This window comes from Palaemon carinicauda, chromosome 29 (genome assembly GCF_036898095.1).
Source record: "Palaemon carinicauda isolate YSFRI2023 chromosome 29, ASM3689809v2, whole genome shotgun sequence".
Classification (NCBI taxonomy): Eukaryota; Metazoa; Arthropoda; class Malacostraca; order Decapoda; family Palaemonidae; genus Palaemon; species Palaemon carinicauda.
The window spans coordinates 88,105,629-88,127,573 of NC_090753.1; the positions used below are offsets into that span (position 1 = coordinate 88,105,629).

General features: G+C 35.1%; 1 protein-coding gene and 1 long non-coding RNA gene across 5 annotated transcripts; one reads left to right on the forward strand and one right to left on the reverse strand.

Moving 5' to 3' along the window:
- The first annotated feature begins 5,354 nt into the window (after positions 1-5,354).
- On the forward strand, positions 5,355-20,023 carry LOC137622333 (transcription factor Sp9-like). 4 transcript variants are annotated; one of them, XM_068352912.1, is made up of 10 exons: positions 5,355-5,522; positions 6,226-6,489; positions 7,967-8,251; positions 8,692-8,958; positions 11,210-11,326; positions 12,179-12,337; positions 15,485-15,647; positions 17,207-17,547; positions 18,384-18,572; positions 18,770-20,023. In XM_068352912.1, the coding sequence occupies exons 1-10, from the start codon at positions 5,487-5,489 to the stop codon at positions 18,920-18,922; spliced, it is 1,974 nt and encodes a 657-aa protein (XP_068209013.1). In that variant the 5' UTR covers positions 5,355-5,486; the 3' UTR covers positions 18,923-20,023. The 4 variants fall into 4 exon arrangements, with proteins under 4 accessions (XP_068209013.1, XP_068209015.1, XP_068209016.1 ...); XM_068352914.1 differs by having other exon boundaries at positions 18,384-18,503; XM_068352915.1 differs by having other exon boundaries at positions 11,294-11,326.
- LOC137622334 (uncharacterized) lies at positions 19,051-20,366 on the reverse strand. Its single transcript, XR_011040430.1, has 3 exons — positions 20,225-20,366; positions 19,643-19,761; positions 19,051-19,149 (listed from the first exon to the last, which is right to left on the reverse strand). It is a non-coding gene; the product is annotated as an uncharacterized lncRNA (long non-coding RNA).
- Between the last annotated feature and the right edge of the window lie 1,579 nt (positions 20,367-21,945).

The following is a 21,945-nucleotide window of genomic DNA, read 5'->3' on the forward strand; positions in this document are numbered from 1 at the left end:
ACTCTAGGTCAGCTAATTTCTGTTACCAATCCAGTCCAATCCTTCTCCGCCATCCTCAACTGTTTTATGCATAAAAAAATCCATATATAAATTTTATTTTAAGTCTGTTCTTGAGCATAGTAAGTGCAAAGTTAATTTTAGTGGATTCCTATCAAATGATGACTATTATTTAAACTTATTTATAATCTTGAATTGTTTCCTTGAGAGAGAGAGAGAGAGAGAGAGAGAGAGAGGAGGAGAGAGAGAGAGAGAGAGAGAGATTTAAAATTTCAGGCATCCTGACGAGAGGAGAGAGAGAGAGAGAGAGAGAGAGAGAGTGAGAGAGAGAGAGAGAGAGAGAGCTGTGGAATATAATTCCATGTAAAAATGTCCTTGGATATTTATCATGCATACAACTGCAATCAGTGAGCCTCTGGCAATGCGCTGTAGGCAGTGAGTGATCCCTCCCACACACTGCTGAATTGTCAGGTTCTCGTGTCTAGTCATTCATCCTAAAGATCTTATGTTCGTTGCTGAATCGTGTCTCGTTTAAATTATATTACAAACTTTCTTTGTTCGTCAATCCGTTGTCTTCTCTTCCTTCCCATGCTTCGTTTGCAATTTCTAGGGACCCATTTTGTTATTATTAATATCCATTCTCATTATTTGTCCTGCCCACGTCATCTTTTTTGTACGTTAGAATACCATCTACTTAGATTTTCTTTATTTTTTTCTGTCTCTTATTGTTATTCCCATTATTCTTTCCATAGCTCAATGAGTTTTAACTAGCTTGCGTTCAAAGGCTTTAGTAAAGCTCCAAGTTTCTGATGCATGAATTAAAACTGTTAGGATCATATAGTGTGTGTGTATGTATATATATATATATATATATATATATATATATATATATATATATATGTGTGTGTGTGTGTGTGTGTGTATGTATACATACATAGATATAATTTTTGGTAACGTGTTAATATTCTCTCTCTCTCTCCTTCTCTCTCTCTCTCTCTCTCTCTCTCTCTCTCTCTCTCTCTCTCTCTCTCTCTCCTCTCTCTCTCTCTCTCCTGTAGTTACATAAGAAAACATAAGTACTCGAGTCAATTTTGTACAGTAATTTATTGTACATATTTTTTTTTCCTAAACCAATTGCCTATTTTGAAAGATATTTATTGAAAGTGAAAGATGGAGATAATAATGATTAATAACTCGAGTAATTCAGCAAGGCCACGATATGTACCTTCGAAGCTCCAACGTGTCAAGAAAGGTCATGGAATCCTTTTTGGGGTCACGTAAACAATCTTTTGTTTATGCCGAGTGTTTTTATTTTCTTTTCAATGTATTTCATTTTTCTTATATATGCTGACCCAAGAGAAAAGTAATTGTTTTTTTTTTTCTTCGCCCAAGAAACTGTTCTGTGGCCATTTTCCACTTGGTAAAGGTAGAATAAACTCTTGGTCTACGGTAAGCAGCTCTTCTTGGAGGGACACTCCAAATCAAACCATTGTTCTTTAGTCTTGGGTAGTGCCATAGCATCTGCATCATTCCACTGTCTTAGGTTAGAGTTCTCTTGCTTGAGGGTACACTCAATCACACTATCCTCTCTTCGTTTTTAACGTATGACAGATGTATTTTAACGTTGTTAATGATCTTGAGGTATATATTTTTGTTATTCATTAATTCTCATAGACTATACTTTATTTCCTTTCCTCACTGGGCTATTTTCTCTGTGGAGCCATCGGGCTTATAGCATCCTGCTTTTCCAACTAGGGTTGTTGCGTAGCAAGTAATGATAATAATTATAACGGTTCTTATATTTTTCAAATAGATTTATTTATTAGACGTTCATCATAATTATCTCCTACGCATATTGACGCAAAGGGCCCCGGTTATATTTCGCCAGCCGTCTCTATCTTGAGCTTTTAAATCAATACTTCGCCATTCATCATCTACATCGCGCTTTATAGTCCTCAGCCATGTAGGTCTGTGACTTCCAAGTCTTCTAGTGCCTTGTGGAAACCCCGTTGAAAGTTTGGTGAACTGAACATCTCTTGGGAAGTGCAAAGTGTATGCCAAAACCATCTCCATCTACCCCTCACCTTGGTATCATCCATATACAACACTCGAGTAATCTCTCTTATAATTTCATTCCTAACCTTGCTTGAGGGTACACTCGGGCACATTATTCTATCTAATTTCTCTTCCTCTGGTTTTGTTAAAGTTTGTATAGTTTATATAGGAATTATATATTTTAATATTACTGTTCTTTTTCCTTGTTTCCTTTTCTCACTGGGCTATTTTTGCCTGCTGGACCTTTGGGGCTTATAGCATCCTGCTTTTTCCAAGTAGGGTTGTAGCTTAAATAATAATAATAGTAATGGAATAAATGCCTCAATGTGATATGATGTATCACGCACACAGTGAAAAAATGTGAAGAAGACGTTTAGTTATAATCAAATTAAGAATATTATTTGATTAATCCCAATTAAATCAGGATTAGAAGTCAAACTGGCAAAAAGTGTTTGTGGAAATTGTAAACAAAATACGTTTATGAAGTGAATCGTGTTTACACGATCTACAACAAAGACCCAGGCATGTCTATATTCATGTCTGAGTTTTGGTGAAGGTGGGAGATTTTCGTCTGCTTATAAAATAATGTTTACATTTCCTGCGTCGTTTAAAACAAATACACACATTGTTCTAATTTTGCCAGTTGTAATTACAGACTATTTTTAGATATTTCTAAAGAGAAATTGATTTTAAACTGAGGAGGAGAGAGAGAGGAGAGAGAGAGAGAGAGAGAGAGAGAGAGAGAGAGAGAGAGGAGAGAGAGAGAGAGGAGAGAGTCGTCACCAATGATATTTTGCAGTAGAGTGATTTTACCTAATTTCCGGTTAATTAGAACGTTTAGAAAATAAAAAACGCTTTAAACTCTAAACGTTTTTTTAGAGAATCTTTAAATGTTTGAGATTTGTTCTGATAGACTTATCTGACCGCATCATTTCGATGTTAGATTAGCTTGTCTTGTTTTTATTTTATTTTTTATTTTCTCGCTATAACGGGAGCAACGGACGTACGGGCTGTCAACGCAATAGCCCGTGTCCTTGCAATAAGACAAGGCGTTCTTAAACGAACGAACGAATGGTGAATATATAACTGTCCCCTTTATGTGAGTTTCAGAGGTTCTTGGGATAAGAGAGTAACAACCTTGGATCACTAAACCACAAGCAAACAAAGTTTTAATAAAGGACTATGCCACCCGTTGAGGTACCACCGCTAGAGTCCCCCAGTGTTCTTTCATTATTCAAGCAATTTGTGTTCCAAAATAATTATCATTGTCATCGCTATTTTTTTCTCCCTCTCTTTTTGTTTGCTGATATGTATGTTATCGTCATTATTAAGTGTTAATTCTATTGTGATTTTATTACCCAGACCTTAGAACTCGATGGTCAACCTGCTAATTATTGCATATCTCATCTTTTACCGATGTCCAAAGTGTAAGATCACTGTACCCTTATTGTAACTGTGTATATGGTTTTTGTTGAAATAAAGATTATTATTATTATTTAACTGGCTGACATTAGTACATTAATTTATCCTTCTCTCTGGTTACGGCTCGTTTCCCCCTTTCCTTATACATACACCAAATTGTCGGCCTCTTCATTCCACATTCTCCTCTGTCCTCTAACACCTAACAACACTGAGATTACCAAACAATTCTTCTTCACACAAGGGTTAACTACTGCAATGTAATTGTTCAGTGGCTACTTTCCTCCTGGTAAGGGTAGAAGGGACTCTCTAGCTGTGGTAAGCTGCTCTTCTAGGAAAAGAACACACCAAAATCAAACCATTGTTTTCTAGTCTTAGGTAGTGCCATAGTCTCTGTTCCATGGCCTTCCATTGTCTTGGGGTAGAGTTCTCATGCTTGAGGGTACACTCGGGGTGCACAATTCTATTTAATTTCTCTTCCTCTTGTTTTTTATCAAGAGAGATTTGTTTTAATGTTGTTAATGTTCATAGAATATTTTAATTGTTAATTACTTCTCTTGTAGTTTAATTATTTCCTTATTTCATTTCCTCACTGGGGTATTTTCCCTGTTGGAGTTTTTGGGCAGCTTATAGCATCCTGCTTTTCCAGCTAGGGTTGTAGCTTAGCTAATAATAATAATAATAATAATAATAATAATAATAATAATCCTTTTTGTCTCCTCCCCTGAAAAAAAAAAAAAAACCTGTGAAGAAACTGTGCATAAAAACTGTTCCCTTTAAAAGCGTAACATCTCTCTGCACGTTTTTTTATAGATAACCTTTGTGTGTTGCCACATGCTACCTGACTTAAGGCTGAGATCCACAATTCTTATTATAGTATTTAGCCAAGTTTTTTATTTCTATATTCTTGAATTCAGATAGGTTTTTTTTTTTTTTTTTAAAGTTCGAGTTTGGTCTTAAGTATTGTCTTTTAAAGAAATCAGGTTGACCTTCCGAAGTTAGTCTTTAGAATTAGGTTGACCCTATGAAGTTATTCTTTAGAATTAAGTTGACCTTATGAAGTTATCTTTTATAGAAATTAGGTTGATCTTATGAAGTTATCTTTTATAGAAATTAGGTTGATCTTATGAAGTTAGTCTTTAGAATTAGGTTGACCTTATGAAATTAGTCTTTATAATTAGGTTGACCTTATGAAATTAGTCTTTATAATTAATTTGACCTTATGAAGTTAGTCTTTCTAATTAAGTTGACCATATGAAGTTTAGTCTTTATAATAAAGTTGACTTGAAGTTGACCTTATGAGGATATCTTTTAAAGAAATTAGGCTGATCTTATAAAGTTATTGTGTTTAAAATTAGTTTGACCTTATGAAGTTAGTCTTTAGAATTAAGTTGACGTTACGAAGTTAATCTTTATAATCAAGTTGACCTTATGAAGTTTAGTCTTTATAATAAAGTTGACTTGAAGTTAGTCTTTATAGTTAAGTTGACCTTGTGAAGTTCTTATGATTAGGTTGACCTTGTGAAGTTAGTCTTTAGATTTAAGTTGACCATATGAAGTTAGTCTATAATGAAGTTGACTTTATGGAGTTAGTCTTTAGAATTAAGGTAACCTTATGAAGTTAGTCTTTAGAATTAAGATAACCTTATGAAGTTAGTCTTTAGAATTAGGTTGACCTTATGAAGTTATATATAATTAATTTGACCTTGTGAAGTTAGTCTTTATAATTTAGTTGACCTTATGAAGTTATTGTCTTTAAAAGAAATTAAGTTGATCATATGAAGTTAGTCTTCAAACGTTATCAAATTAACCATATGAGGTCATTGTCTTTAATTAAATATTATTATAAATTTAGTAGTTTCTTTCTCCCTCTGTCTTATGTATGCTACAATTTTATTCTTCTTTCAGTTTTAGTTGTGCAACGTCAAGCGATACGTCCGACGAGAAAGTTCGCGTGAACGTTCCGGTCAGGGGACTATTACGAGACATCTAGGTTGTCGTAGAAAACTTCCAATATGGACGAGGACATCAAACACAAGGAAACGTTTGAGGTATTGATGATTTTAAATGTGTTTTCTTATCTAGATCCTGTTGGAGTGAAGTGATGAATTGCTTAATAAGACACTTTAAAAGTTTTTGGAAAAATATGTAGGTACACTCGTAGCTAATGTTAAGTCTTTAAATCAACCCTTCATGAAACCCCCTAGAAACCCAATACACTGTATACCCTAGTGGGAAACCTTATATTGTTAGAATACACAGGTACACTCAGCTAAAGTTGTCACTGTTTAACCCTACAAAATGTTACGTCTTTAATTACTCCTTCAATAAACACCCCCCCCCCCCCTGCCCCCCCAAAAAAAACCTCATGAGAAAGTTTATATCATTCCCTATACAAAGTTTTTAATGTTATTTTGATAAGTTTTCACATTATCATTGGGAAGAATATTGGAAGTTTACTTTTTATATTTCCTATTTTTAATAAAAACCAGCTTAATGTCAATTGACTAAACAGGATGCATGATTATATAGCTGCAATTATAGTTTGTATAGTATTTCTAAGAAGTCATTTGAAAAATAATCTGAAACTGAAATATTATGTTGCAATAATTATGAGTATATAATTTATTGTTCATGAGGTATAAGATTTAATTTGATTAATAATTTTGAGCATATAGATACTACATATATTAGAGTATATGTTTTAGTTCCTAATTTCTTTCATACTATTTCTTTCATGTTATAATTTTCAAGTATATGTTCCAGCCGAGAGAGGCCCAGGGTGCTCAGATCATCACTGCCAATGGGCAGACATACTCTGTTATGCCCCAAACCCAAATGCAGACAGTGACAATCGACGGACAAGAGGCAATCTACATTCCAGCGTCGGTTCAACATGCTCCCGCCACCCAGCAGATCCAAATCGCTGGCAACCAGGCGCTGTTTACACCCACCGGCCAGCTCATCCGAACTCAGAACCTTTTGCAAAATGTCCAGGGTGTCGGTCAAGTCGTCACCGTAAGTTTCAGAACACCGCCTTTATTGTGATACTTATAGTCTGGCCTGTTCTATACATATTCTCCACTCCCTCTCATACACCTGACAACACTTGAGGTAACCAAAAAATTCTCGACTCAAGTGATTAACCCTTTTACCCCCAAAGGACGTACTGGTATGTTTCACAAAACTCACCCCTTTACCCCCATGGACGTACCGGTACATCCTTGCAAAAAAATGCTATTTAAAATTTTTTTGGCATATTTTTTGATAATTTTTTGAGAAAATTCAGGCACTTTCCAAGAGAATGAGACCAACCTGACCTCTCTATGACAAAAATTAAGGCTGTTAGAGCAATTTAAAAAATATATACAGCAAAATGTGCTGGGGAAAAAATAACCCCTTGGGGGTTAAGGGTTGGAAATTTCCAAATACCCTGGGGGTAAAAGGGTTAACTACTGTATTTTAATTATTCTGTGGCTACTTTCCACTTAGTATGGGTAGGAGGGAGACTTTTGCTATGGTAAGCAGCTCTTCCAGGAGGTCACCCCAAAATCAAACCTTTGTTCTCTAGTCTTGGGTAGTGCCATAGCCTCTGTACCATGGTCTTCCACTGTGTTAGGTTAGAGTTCTCTTGCTTGAGGGTACACTTGGGTAAACTTCTATATTTCCTTTTCTTACTGGGCTATTTTCCATGTTGAAGCCCTTGGGCTTCCATCTTTTCCAACTAGGGTTGTAGCTTAGACACAAATAATAATAATCATGCAGCTTTAGTAAGAATCTCACTTTCACAAAACAATCTGAAGATAGACTAGAAATATTTAGAGTAGATAAACAGTACTGCACTTGCAAACTAGTTTTCAATACCTGTACTCTGTACTGTATATTCACTGGTATACAATAACACAATACTGTAAATGCAGTGTAATAACCCTTTTACCCCCAAAGGACGTACTGGTACGTTTCACAAAACCCATCCCTTTACCCCCATGGACGTACTGGTACGTCCTTGCAAAAAAATGCTATTAAAAATTTTTTTTTCATATTTTTGATAATTTTTTGAAAAAATTCAGGCATTTTCCAAGAGAATGAGACCAACCTAACCTCTCTATGACAAAAATTAAGGCTGTTAGAGCAATTTAAAAAATATATACTGCAAAATGTGCTGGGAAAAAAATAACCCGCTGGGGGTTAAGGGTTGGAAATTTCCAAAGAGCCTGGGGGTAAAAGGGTTAATACAGTAATTCCAGGGTTACTTTTCTGGTACAATTTATGTTCGTTATCATATTTGAAAATAAAATAAAGCATTATTATAGTTCTTATACGAGTAGATTTTATTGTACTGCAGTGTAGTGGTACGTCAAAGGATTGTAGCAATCTGGTTCTTGTAGGTCACATTTATAGGATTATTAACCATTATCAAGATTGTTTAATAAAATGTGGGTTTTTCACATACCCTGCAGATTTAATTTGATTAAATCATCTTTTCCCCCTGTAGCCAATAACCGTCAGTGGGGTACGGCCCGGTACAGCGGGAGGCGGAGCCGGTGCAGGTCAGGGCACCCCCACTGCAACCGCGCAGGTGGGGCAGGTAGCAACGCAAGTAATGCAGTCGGGGGTGGCAGGCGTACCCCAGGCAACCATACCTGTACAGATACCCATCTCGACGGCAGGGGGACAAACCATCATGCAGACTATACCCTTTCCCGTGCAGATACCAGTCATTCCAAATGTCATGCAGGCTAACGGGCAGACAATCCAAGTAATGCCGCAACTTGCCCAGGTGAGGAAATGTAGATCTTTTCCCTCTTGGTTGGTGTTCTCTTGAAATCTTTGTTGGGGGACACTGTACCAGGAATCTGTAGAACGGTTCTGGTTATTGTATCTTGTTGACTATTCATGTTATGATATGTCTTGTTGCTCAGTCTGTTTATATGGCAGTGTGACTGCACCTTGACCATTTTATTTTGAAAAACTTAGTTACTCAGAATAGTTGTATTTCATGAATTTAATTTGAAAAGACCAGGTGAGTGTAGCACCGAGATTTTTTTGTAAGCTCTAAAGAATCACAATGCACAGTTACTTTTGATTTTCAATTACTGTAATTGACAGTACTGAAGTGTATAGTAACATTGATACATAATAGTGTATGATGTTCATGTGTTGATGTAAATGTTTCTTATTACTGTATTCAGTTATCTTGAATTTTTACTCCACAAACAGCAAGTACAAGCTCAGCCCCAAATAGCACAAATTTTATTACCAAATGGGCAAGTCCAACAAGTTCAAATGCTCTGGAGTGGCACCACCGGTCTGATGTCCCTAGCGTCTGCCGGCGCCATGACCCAGCTCTCTTCCTCCCAACCGGTAACGACCTCAACTTGGGCAACGAGCACGGTGTCATCCCCATCCGTAGCACAGGTGCAGGCGTCGACAACCACCACGTCCACGCCAGAAGAAAAGCCTCAAGTCCAGCAAGCCAATCAGCAGGTAGGCAAAGTTACATTTTGATTTCATGATAAAAGTCACATGGAGACCACAAGTACCGTTTTATACCAAATACTCCTCTGCTCTTGTAATTCAGGCCTTTGCATGTTTTGAATTTTGGTATTTTTTATAAGTTTTATAGCTTGTCTTTAATTGTTTTCTTATAAATACAAACACCCATTTTTTTTACTTGTCCTAAACTACTAAGACTTTCTATTGTCAAATCAACTAGATTGAAGTAAAACTGAGATTGTGGATTCTCCTCAGATTTTTTATACTTTATCATATTTTATTATAATTTAATTTTGAGGATTGAAGTTTGGCATTTTTATATATTCCTAGCAACTTGAAGCTTTGACTTCCCTTTCACTAAAACATATCTTAAAGTATTTTAAAACAGAGTAAACAAAATATGTCGATGGAAAGCTTCATCGACAAAGTGGCCACATTCATCAGGCTCATTAATATTTGATTAACATACACTTTTCGGTTCCCGAGTTTAGACACTACTGTATACCACAGTGGTAAAACAAAATCCACATCAAACAAGAGTAGGTGAGGAATGATCTTCGTAAACTCATTTAAAAAATTATCATAATATTCAATTCACTTTATTGACAAAATGTTTACTAGCTGCAATTTGTTCTTTGATAATTTTTCAGAAGATTTGTCATAATTCCGACATGTCTTCTTTCATAGTTTTATATAGGCATCAATTTCAACTGTATTGTAATTTTTCCATTTTTATTATAATTTCTATTCATTAATTTCCATTTCCTTTCTGCTTTGGGCTACTTTCCTTGTTAAAGCCCTTTGGCATTTACCATCCTACTTTTCCAAGTAGGGTTTTAGCTTGGATAATAGTAATAATAATAAGGATATCATGTTATATAAAACCTCAGTTCTACCCCTAAGTGTATCCCCTCTATGACGAGCCTAAATGGAAAAATTTAACACTTTTAATAAATCATTTTTCAAACGTGAGAATGATCTGACAATGTATCGTTAGTAGTTTACGATTTGTTATGAATTTTTTTTTTCTTTGTGGTGTGGATATTTTGAAAATATTTTATACAACATATATGTATAAGCTTTTCAATGTTAATATCTAAACAGTATGACAAAGAAGTTATTTTATAATTACAATTAAATTTGTACTGGCCAACTTATAATTTAGTTTTTAACTGTGCATGATCATTAAAGCTTTTAAAAGAATTTTATATACTATACAAGGAAATCTTCATGAAAAAATAACTTCATATCACATTCTAAAATGATCTACTTACATAAAATCAAGAGTATATTTCACAGCATGAATTTTACTTCTAACAGAAATTTTTTTGCTATTTTTTCTCCTAGATATTTTAACCCCACATGGTGAAAAATAATGTTATGAGTAGTTTTAGTTTCAAACATGTTTTTGCTTGTGCTACACTCATTTTTTAAAACAAGGTTGCAATAACTCAGGATTCATTTCATATCTGGTAACTCTTAGTTTTTTTTTTTTTTAGATTCAATTGGACAATTTTTAGTCCTCTTGTTACTCTGTGTAATTCATCTTGTCCTCCTACTAGTTTAAAAGCCTTAATGTGTCTTTTTTTACAATATTCTTCTAACAAATGGGTTTAGAAGTTCCACACATTGTGGTAGTATTTTGTTTTGATTTCATGATCTAGATGAAAGGTGTTGAAATTAAAGGTAATTTTGTATGAATTAACAAGATATTGTATGTTCTTGCTTGGCTAATTATGTGTATAATTTTTCTTAAAATGTAATTCCATCTTCATTTCTATTTTCATAGCCTTATAAATATTTCTTTAATTACGTTGCCTTGAAGAGTAAAAAAACATTCACAGATACTAACATAGAAAAGGGATTTTGACAAAGGAAAAATCTATTTCTGGGCGAGAGACCCGTGTTGCCCAGTGAAATGCTCCTCTAGCACACCATTTCTAAGGTATATAACTGCTATAATTGCGTGCTCTCCTATATTAGCACGCAATTATAGCAGTTATATACCTTAGAAATGGTGTGCTAGAGGAGCATTTCACTGGGCGACACGGGTCGGAGCCCAGAAAAATAAAATCATAACCCTCAAATCCTACAGGAAAGCAAAAGTTTCATTTTGTTCCGAGTTGTTGCAATCCGTGATGAATCCTTTTGGCCAATGCCTTCCACTATTCCTTTAAGAAAAAAGCATCCCCATTTTGGTACCTTTTTTTTAAGTTTCAATCATGACATCCATACTTGTTAGGCATCCGCAGCTGGAGGCACTATCACAACTTCAAACCCTTCCCAAGGGACAAATATGACTGTTTCAAATGCTTGTACTTCTCAGCTGTTACCGCAAGGCATCACTGTATCTGCCCAGGTAGGACATTTTTTGGTTTCTGACTTTGTTTTATGTTCTATTTTATTTGAATTTTTCTTACATTAGATAAGCTTTTTTTATCTCAGTGTGGCTAAAGCAATTGGTTTTAATGTAGAATTTGATTATTTTAAATAAGAATTAAGATCACAGTAGATCCTATCATTGCAACAAAGATAAATTCACCTTATTAGTTGGGAAAAGTCAAATTGCTACCTGAATGAATTAATTGTGGTTTAGTCAAAGAATACAGTAAATAAATAAGCAGTTTTTTATATTATACTTATAACTAAAACTATCCACTATTTTCTGAACAGTTTGTCAGTTGAAATTAGGCTATGTATTGCAAATTTTCTCATGGAAATATCTGACAAATGATTGGATATTTGATTTTTATGATTATTTTCTATAATAGTATTTACTGGAAAACACTAATTCTTAACAAAGTTATAAGTTAGGTTATGCGGGCTGTCTAAACCATATACTATGCTTTATAGATTTTAACTTTATTTATAAAAGAACACTATTGTAATTGGAAAAAAAATGTCCATAGGATTGACCATATCTACATTATGAAAATAATGATAATTGTATTTACTAAGCGTTCTCATTCAAAGCAACATTTTAGTATCAATATTATTCATTAAATCCCGTAAAAATCTGAATTATAATGAGTCCTTTCCTGTAGTTTGCCAATTCATTTATCAAGATTTTAGTTAGGGTTATGTATGCTTATATTTTCTTTACTCAATATGTACAATAGTATCATTTCAATAAGTATTTTGCTCTATTATGAACATCGCTATAAATTTATGTGTATTTTCACATTCTCAAAATTCAAATTTCATTTTCCAGTTGCCGGGATCGGTGGGAGCAGGTGTTACAGTGGTGCCAGTAAGCCAGACGTCGCAGTTGCGGGCAACAGCGGGTCCCACGGCAGCGCTGGCGACTCAGCAGATCCCCCAGATACAGGTGGTGCAGCCCGTTTTCCAGCACATCCCTGGTCTTGGTCAGGTGAGGACATTGACCGTTGAGGTTCCTTCAAACGCTGCATTTCTGGCTCTTCGTCAATAGATATTTTAACCCTTTTACCCCCAAAGGACGTACTGGTACGTTTCACAAAACTCATCCCTTTACCCCCATGGACGTACCGGTACGTCCTTGCAAAAAAATGCTATAAAAATTATTTTTTTCATATTTTTGATAATTTTTTGAGAAAATTCAGGCATTTTCCAAGAGAATGAGACCAACCTGACCTCTCTATGACAAAAATTAGGGCTGTTAGAGCAATTTGAAAAACAATATACTGCAAAATGTGCTAGGGAAAAAATAACCCCTTGGGGGTTAAGGGTTGGAAATTTCCAAATAGCCTGGGGGTAAAAGGGTTAAGACTTTTCATAATTCTGGCCATTCTTTTGCATTAAGATTTTCGTGGACAGTACCATCCGGTTCGTGATACTAGGTATGCAGTTAATTCTAATAATTATGCCTTTTCCATCATGGGGCTCAATGCTACACAGTATTCTAGAAGTTTCATTCCAGCTATGACCAAGTTGTGGAATGATCTTCCTAATCAGGTAGTTGAACTTGTGGAACTTCAAAAGTTCAAACTTGCAGGGAATGATTTTATGTTGAAACTGGCTGACATAAGTCTCCTTTTATAGATTATATAAGATAGATCTGTTTTAATGTTGTTACTGTTCTTAAAATATTTTAATAGTTCATTACTTGTTGTGTTGTTTATTTCCTCATTTTCTTTCCTCATGGGGTTACTTTTCCCTGTTGGAGCCCTTGGGCTTATAGCATCCTGCTTTTCCAACAAGGGATGTAGCTTAGCTTGTAATAGTAATGATGATAATAATAATAAAGCTGGCCTGTAGGTCATCCGACCGGAGTATACAGTATAGGCATAAAAGTTACAGTGCAACTCATTCATGGTTGCTTATTGAAGTAAGTCTGAGAAGTTAAAGGTTTATTTTTTATTTTTTTCATTTTTTAGATTTCAGAACATTGGATTTCTCAGCCTTTTTACATTTGTGTCTTTGAATCAGTTTAATGAAGCGGTTGCTTCCTGTCCTGGTGTAATTTAAAAGCTTTTAACATTCTGAATGAGTATCATTCTTTGGGGAGTCTTTTAATTATTGTATGATGATATATAGATTTATTCTAATGATTTATTGCACTTTCAGATTATTATTCTCTGCTTTATAGATTTCAATACTTTGTGCTAAAGAAGCACATTTGTGTAAGATTTTTATTCAGTACTCTACCATAGTTTTTGCAAGATTTTAATACAGTACTCTACTGTACCAATAAATAGTCTATTGCTTCTGTAAAGTCTTTAAAGCTTCAGTAAGAAGTGGCAAAATACTAGAACATTGTGTTCATTACAATATATAAAATATTAGTCCAAGATATCCATTAGTTTTTTATTAGATACATGAAGCTGTGGGTTCAGGCCTTTGGAGTAAAGCTTCAGATATAATACACCAAAATTATTGAGCCAAGAAGGTTATAGTTGATGAGGATTGCAAGTTTTAGTACTATTATGTGTCTACTGCCCGTTTATTTTTTCACACAGCCTTTTGTCATAGCTGTATTTTGTGGAGAATCCTGCATTATTATGGAATTCCTCTTAAATATGTAAATTTGATTGTCTGTTCATGAGCATGGCAAGTGCAAAGTTAATGCCAATGGACTTATCAAATGAATTTCCAGTGAACAGTGAAGTACTCCAAGGGAATGTGTTGTCACCGATGTTGTTTATCCTTCTCATGGATTTTGTAATGCGTAGAACAGTCAAAGATGGTGGAGAAGGATTGGACTGGATTGGTGTGTGACGAGGGAGGGAGAAGGTTGTGAACTCAAAGGCAGGATGCAATCAACTGAGTTGAGTTATTAAAGAACACTCTCCTTTATATACAAAACCTCAAGGCAACAGGAAAATACATGTTCGAGGAAATGACAATGTTACAGAGGAAACAGCAGACATGAATTTTCATGTTCGTTTTAGTGCGAGGGAAGAGCGAAGATACAAGCATAATATATACAAAAGGAATTATATACAATTGCGTGACACACGGTTGGTACAGGTGATAGGAATTTAGCAGACCTAGAGTATGCTGATGATGCTGTCCTTGTTAGTAGAACACCGCAGGATTTGCAATGCTTGCTTACCAGAATGCATGAAATATCACACGAGGTTGGGCTGAAGATAAATAGAAGACAGGCAGAGATGATGAGAATGGAGTATGCAATGAAAGATGAAATATCATTGGATAGAGAAAGGATTAATGAGGTAGAATCATTTAAGTATTTAGGAACTATGATCTCTAATACAGGGTCTTTAGAATTGGAGTTTAGTGAAAGATTGATAAAAAAAAAAACAATCAGACAGTGGCCAGGTTAATTAAAATTTAGAAATCAAATCTCCTGAAATTACATATAAAAATCAGACTATATGTCAGTTTAGTGAGATCAGTGTTACTGTATGGACATGAGTTATGGTATGACTATGAAGCAATCTCCAATAGATTTAGTAGATTTGAGAACAAAGTACTCAGAATAATATTGGGAGTTAAATGGCAGGACAGGATTCAAAAAAAATTATAAGAGATTACTCAAGTGCCATATGTGAATTAGATCATGATGAGGGGTAGATGGAGATGGGTTGGGCATGCTCTTCGCACTCCCCAAGAAAGATTAGTCCACCAAGCGTTCAGCAGAGCTTCACAAAGCACTAGAAGAGTGCCTACATGGCTGAGGACTACAAAGCGCGAAGTAGGAGATGATGAGTGGAGAAGTATTGTATTAAAAGCTCAAGATAGATACGACTGTCAAAATCTAACCGAGGCCCTTTGCGTCAATAGGAGTAGGAGGAGATGATGATGAATTAATTGATTGACACTATCTTGTAATCAACTTGTATCTGTTAGTTTATTTGAGCCTGTAACCATCCTTGAAATTCCAATCTTTATCATATTGAAATATTTTTACTTGTTTTTTCGCCATTATATCAACATGTATAGTATTGCACTACAGCATACGCAATATAATTAACCCCCAAAAATATAGTTATTCTTTCATAAATGCTTATGTGAATATGCTGAAATAGAACACTTGAATGTACCGTTCTTTTAAAATTACAACTTACATTTACAGGTTCAAGTGCTGTCTCCATCTTCTCTGCAAAATCTCACACAAACATTATCAGGAACAGCTCAGCCAATCTCCGTCTCAAACTTAGGAGCTGTTACTACAAGCACTTCTCAGCCCACAACAGCCATTCCCACTCAAATCTTACCTGGAGGTGCTCAACTTATTAGTAAGTTATTAAGTTATTTCACTACTATACAGTTCCGATAGGCCCTGCTGCTTCCTCCGGTGCCTTAGATGACCGCGGAGGTAGCAGCAGTAGGGGACTCAGCAGTATGAAGCTTCATCTGTGGTGGAAAATGTGGGAGGTTGGGCTGTGGCACCCTAGCAGTACCAGCTGAACTCGGCTGAGTCCCTGGTTAGGCTGGAGGAACGTAGAGAGTAGAGGTCCCCTTTTTTGTTTTGTTTCTTGTTGATGTCGGCTACCCCCTAAAATTGGGGGAAGTGCCTTGGTATATGGATGGACTACTATACAACTATAGTATAGTTGCCACTACAGTATAATGTTCTGGCCTAAGGAAAGTCCTTTCGTGGTTCTCTCGTCCTCCATAATTCTCAATTCATGGCCACCTCTTTTAGCTCTGGATACCTTCTCCCTCCCTTCAGGTCATCTAGCATCAACTTCTTTATCCTTCCTCTGGGTCTTCGTCCTTCAAATCTACCCTCTGTATGTCCTTCAGTAACTCATTGCTTCTTAAAATGTGTCCTATTTAGTTTTTCTGCCTTCTCTTTATTGTTGTAATTACAAGTTCTATTTGTGATAACCTATTTAATAAAAATTTCCAAACTTCAACCAACAATGATTGTATATCTTTGGAAATAAATAAATTTGTTATATTTATGAAAAAAATGTAATTGATTGAATATTTAAATTTTTATTATTTGAAACAAAACCCTCTTGGGCTAGGACCATGTAATTTGGATGTTTTGACTCAATGGTCTGGTTAACTACGTAATAATATTAATAAAGATTAGACACCTGAATTACTATATTTGTATACACACATCATATAAAACCATAGTTGAAAACCAGTGACATACAAAATATCTTTTAAATGTTTGTTAAATATATGTATATTCCCTCCTCAAATCCTTCTTATGTAGACTCCATCTCAACATTTATTGTATGTGGTCCTTGTGTAGTTATAGCATCACTAACCAATACATTTTAAGCACCATTTATCTGCTAGGTTGTATCAAAAATGATGTACTGTGCTTCAAAAAAAAAATTTGTATGTTGAAGTTTACTGTACTGTATTGCATTTATTCTTTAGCTTCATCATTCTGTTTATTAACCATGTAGTTGAATGGGTGGAACGTAAGTTCAAACTTGCTGCCAATATTTTTATGTTGAGCAGGCTGACAAATGCCTCTTTTTATAGGTTGTTTATGAAAGGTTTATTTTAATGTTGATACTGTTCTTAAAATATGTTATTTTAATAGTTCATTACTTTTGTAGTTTATTTCTTTATTTCCTTTCCTCACTGGGCTATTTTACCCTGTTGGAGCCCTTGGACTTATAGCATCCTGCTTTTCCAACTAGGGTTGTAGTTTAGTTAGTAATAATATTAAAAGGGAGTAGGGCATTTATTATGATTATTAATAGCCAAGCTACAACCTTAGTTGGAAAAGCAGGATGCTCTACAGTACGCCCAAGGGCTTCAAAAGTGTATAAACAAACTTTCAGAGCAGATACCTTACAGCACTTGTATTTCCAACTTCCTTCAGGTGCTAGTGGTATACAGTGTGAAGATTCTAAGTGGGTGGTCTCCACAGCAGGCCAAGTCACTCAGCCTCAGGTAGTGCAACAGCCAGAGGACTCGCCCATCAACAACAGCGGCAAGAGCAGGCTGCGTCGAGTCGCATGCACGTGTCCGAATTGTAAAGAGGGCGACAGAGGTGGGGAGAACAAGAAGAAAGTGCATATTTGCCACATTCCCGGCTGTAACAAGATGTATGGCAAGACTTCGCACTTGAGGGCACATCTTCGGTGGCACTCCGGCGATCGGCCCTTCGCCTGCTCGTGGCTCTTTTGCAACAAGAGATTTACGAGATCTGATGAGCTGCAGGTATGTCGATATCTCTGATTATTACTCTCATTTGGGTCATTTTGCAGTTTTCGTGGCGTTAGGTCATTAGCATGATTCGTAAAAATTGAATGATGACGAGAAAACAGTACATTAAGGTATTTTGGCCAAGAAGTCGAGTAAAAGTATATTGGTAATTTAGTACATTACTATGATTTAAATAGTGAATTTTATTGTTTATTATTGATCAGGATCAGAATATTTTTATGTAGCCTCCTGATGCTAAATAATAATTTCAATAATTTATTCATATTCTGGCTAAAGGTAATAGAACCTCAATTTCCCATGAATAGGTAAACACTTTTTATTAATCCAATTATTGTATTACAAGAATGTATATAACTTAGAAATGAAATTTAAAAGCCAGCCCTTTGTGGCAAGATTAATCCGTGCAAGAGAGGTCTTGCTGGATGGAACCACAGTAATTTGCTGTCAACATGTAATGTTAGCTTAAGTCCACATATAATTTTATTTAATTTAAATCTAGTTTTATGTTTATTCCAAGGCCTTCCAAGTTTAAATAACCTGGTTTTCCAGAGCAGTTGTTACATTTCATATTTTATGTAGAAGCCTTTTGATTGAAAAAGTCTATTATTTTTTTCCCCTTAATTTATAAGTGGCTATTTGAACCTACAAATCATTTTATTTCATATACATTGGTAGCTTTATGTTTATGGCAGTATGCCACGTCTAAATAACCTGTTTTTCTAGGGAATTTGTCAAGTTGTTTCACATTAGTGTAAAGGCTTTTTAATTGAGAAAGTCTATCATTTGTTTTTTATTAAATTGACAACAAAGTCTACCGTCTTTTATTGCAGCGCCACAAAAGGACTCATACCGGAGAGAAAAGGTTCCATTGCCCAGACTGCCAAAAGCGGTTTATGCGATCAGACCATCTTTCAAAGCATGTCAAGACTCACAATAAGCAAAAGGGCCTGGTGAGTAATGGGGATATTTTACAAAATGTAAACAAAGCTATGATTTGTTTCACTGAGGAGGCTTTGGGGGTAAGTTATAGATGGTTTCTTTTATTCTTTATTTGTTTGTTCAACTTTTCTTTGAATTATGAAAATAAGTTTTAATGAAAATTTTGCTTTACAGTTTTAGAATGTTTGTGTAATTACCATTTCATCTTCTGTCATGGTTTCAAGTTCTCAATTGATTTAGCAAATTTGTTAATACAGGAGTATTTGATTCCTTTCAGAACCATCCCAACACCCCACACTCCTCGGACAGCAGCAACTCCTCCGATGCAGGAGAAAAGATGCTCATCACCATCCCAGACCAGAGCGGAGATCCGCTACACATCTCGACGGAAGACGTCACGGCCAACATAACGCGGCAGCAGCAGCCTTAATAATCATAATTTTTTAGTACAAGTTTCAAATGTCATTGCGTAGTTTACTCATTGTCATTCATCTTTTTGCATATGTACATATCCATGTCAAGATTTATTTAGTGTGCACTTGGTGACTATTTATATTACCTTCTAATGATGGTAGAAATGTGCAGGTTTTTTTCCCATACACAAGTGAATTGTTGTGTACAACTATTAATGATGGAGGCAACCCACAAACAATGGCACTGTTCGTTGAGAAAAGAGAATCGTCCACGTGTTCAATGGTAGAAAGTAAGAATGGGTTTGAAAAAAAGTGAAATATTCAAATGAATTATTTTTTATAGCCTTTCTAAATCATTATGCAGTATTTCCTTTTATTATTTTTTTACTTGAAATTATTCAAAGCTACGTTAGTGTAGTATAAATGCAGAATTTTCTTAAATTACAAGCAATTTGTTTTCTAAATCTATTTCTTAACTTGTTTTAAGTATAGTGTACTGTACATGTTTACTTTGTTTTTTGCTGTCTAGGATTGCAAAACCTATAATTTATTTTGAATAAAAATAATGTTTTGAAGGAAATCACAGGCCAAAGTGAAGTCAGATGTGAAGAAAAATCTGTCGTACAGATGAATTAGTTGTTTCATCGTCATTGTTCGTGTTGGCACTAAATTTCTTACATGGTTACTTTTTAAATTGGGCACTTGCATAAATTTTCATTTACATAATAATTGTATACCTTTTTTTTTGAAGAAATTATGTCATAGCATCTTGCATCGACTGACTTTAGTATGTAGCAAGACTGTCTGCTACTAGGTGACAGTATCTTGAGTTTGTTGTATAAACTTCCTTGCTAACCTGGAAAAGACTTTGATTAGTGGGGTAAAAGTGAGAGAGGTGGGAGCGGACGTTAGTCAGTCATGTACCAGTCATTCATCAACAGTCTCTGCCTTCCAGGGAGTTTGTGTAACACATAAGCAAATTTCTATATTAGCATAACTAGTTTGTCACTTGTCAGTATGTGACTAACCCCTTGACATTTGCTGTGGCAATGAACTAAATCTTCTTGAGTATCTGTAGATTTTCAAAATCTATTTACCATGGCACTAACCCCAATTTTGGGAGATAGCTGACATATTAAAAAAAAGAAAGAAAAGGTGGCCTTCCTCATCATCGTTCATCTGCCTGACGAAGGACTTAATCACTTTTAATTTTTTTTTTCTTAGTAAGTTGTGTGATACCAAGTGCCTTGTGTCAACATTATGTTGCCAGTGTTACTTCACACTACTAAGCCAAAATTAACATTCAATTGATATATTACCAATATGTGTCACTTGCGATGCGGATTGATTTGGGGAAGATGACATTTTATTTATGCCTTCCTTATTTGTAGGTTTATTTTTGGAGTTCTCATTTGGCGCCAGACAGCTCAAATCCAGTAATAGTCGGTTCATGCAAGATGCTGCTTCGTTTGCTAGAATTAAGAGAAAATGAAAAGTTTTTACTTTAAATTGTGAAAAGTTTATTCAGTAAGCGAATCGCATTTACGTATACCAAAAGTATGCTTTGTTTTTCTTTTCCTTCTCACTACAAACGCAAACAAGTACTGTACACTTACGATTGCAATATCACAAACCAACAATTCCCAACCCTTACAGTATGTTTAATTATTCAAGTAAAAGTACTTGAAATTATTTAATGTTCTTATAATGCTGATGAACAAGGTTTGGGACTGGAATTTTACAAGACACTTAATATTCATTTGTACTGTTCTTACATTTAAGTTGTAGTGTAGCAAGGTAAAGGAGGTACAGGAAAGGGAAAGTACTGTATAATCTTTTTTTATATTTAAAGAATTAGCTCTATTAAAAGGGTTATCATTTAGGTACAGCATTTAAAAAAAAAAAAAAATTGCTGCAGACACGTGTTCGTAGATTTACAGGGCTGGTCTTGGAAAATTGCGGCACCATACTGTGCTTTCAGACATTGTGATGAGATCGGTTTTCTCAAGCTGTTCCCCAAGATTGTGTTCAAGGAAAACATGAACTTTTCGGTTCACTTCAGTTTTTGAAGCCTTTCCAAACAAATCAAGTGAAATATGAAAATCTTCAATCTTTCCACATTAGAAAAGGAATAGTGTGTATTTGATATGATCTGTGTTTTCCTAGTTTAAAAGGCTTAGCTTCACATTGTACATACTTGTCTGCACAAGGTTTGTGTAAATTACTGGATACTTTACAGGACTTGAAAGAGATCTGTGAAAACCACAACTTTTATACTTTGAAACTGCACAGGTTAGTGTACAGGCTCAAATAGAATAATAATCAGTCCACTGAATAGCAGAACAGGACTATTAACATTTGGATAAAAGATTTTATACAAAAACAACTGACTACTGTGCTATGAATTTGGTCGTTCGTAATCTCTCGAATTCTATCAGTGGACAGTTTTGTAAGTGTCTTCCTAGTCTCTTCTGTTGAATATGTAAATATAAAGTTATTTATTGTATACTTTTTTATAATTTTATAAATGGCAGTTGAATTCGCACACTGTATATTACTTAACAAGTAGTTTTATCAACTGCTTTATTGTACCTGAAGAATTCTGCTTCTAAGAATGATAGTTGAAATAATAAGTAATTTATATGGTTTAGAAATTAAAAAGTCTTTAAGGTGGGATAAGACCAAGTGAGATTATAATGATATTGTTGATTTGTAGAAAATAGGTGCCTTGTATTTGTTCATACAATAAAATGGCATAAAATTATTCTTTTCCCATTACCCCAACAGCTTTGAGTATTAGAACTTCGAAGAAGTTTTTTATTTATGCATATGAATGCTGGGAAAGAGGTTTCCTACTACCTGAAGCTTTGACAGACCACTAAGTCCAGATATGGAATGGAAAAGGCAAACCTTTTATTTAATACACTATGTATGGAGCCCAGTTTACAACACAAATGACTGACCTTGCGATCTAAACTGGAACCTTTAACTAACAAGTCCTGCAGCCCACATGGCATGTAAAGACCTTTTAACTGTACCA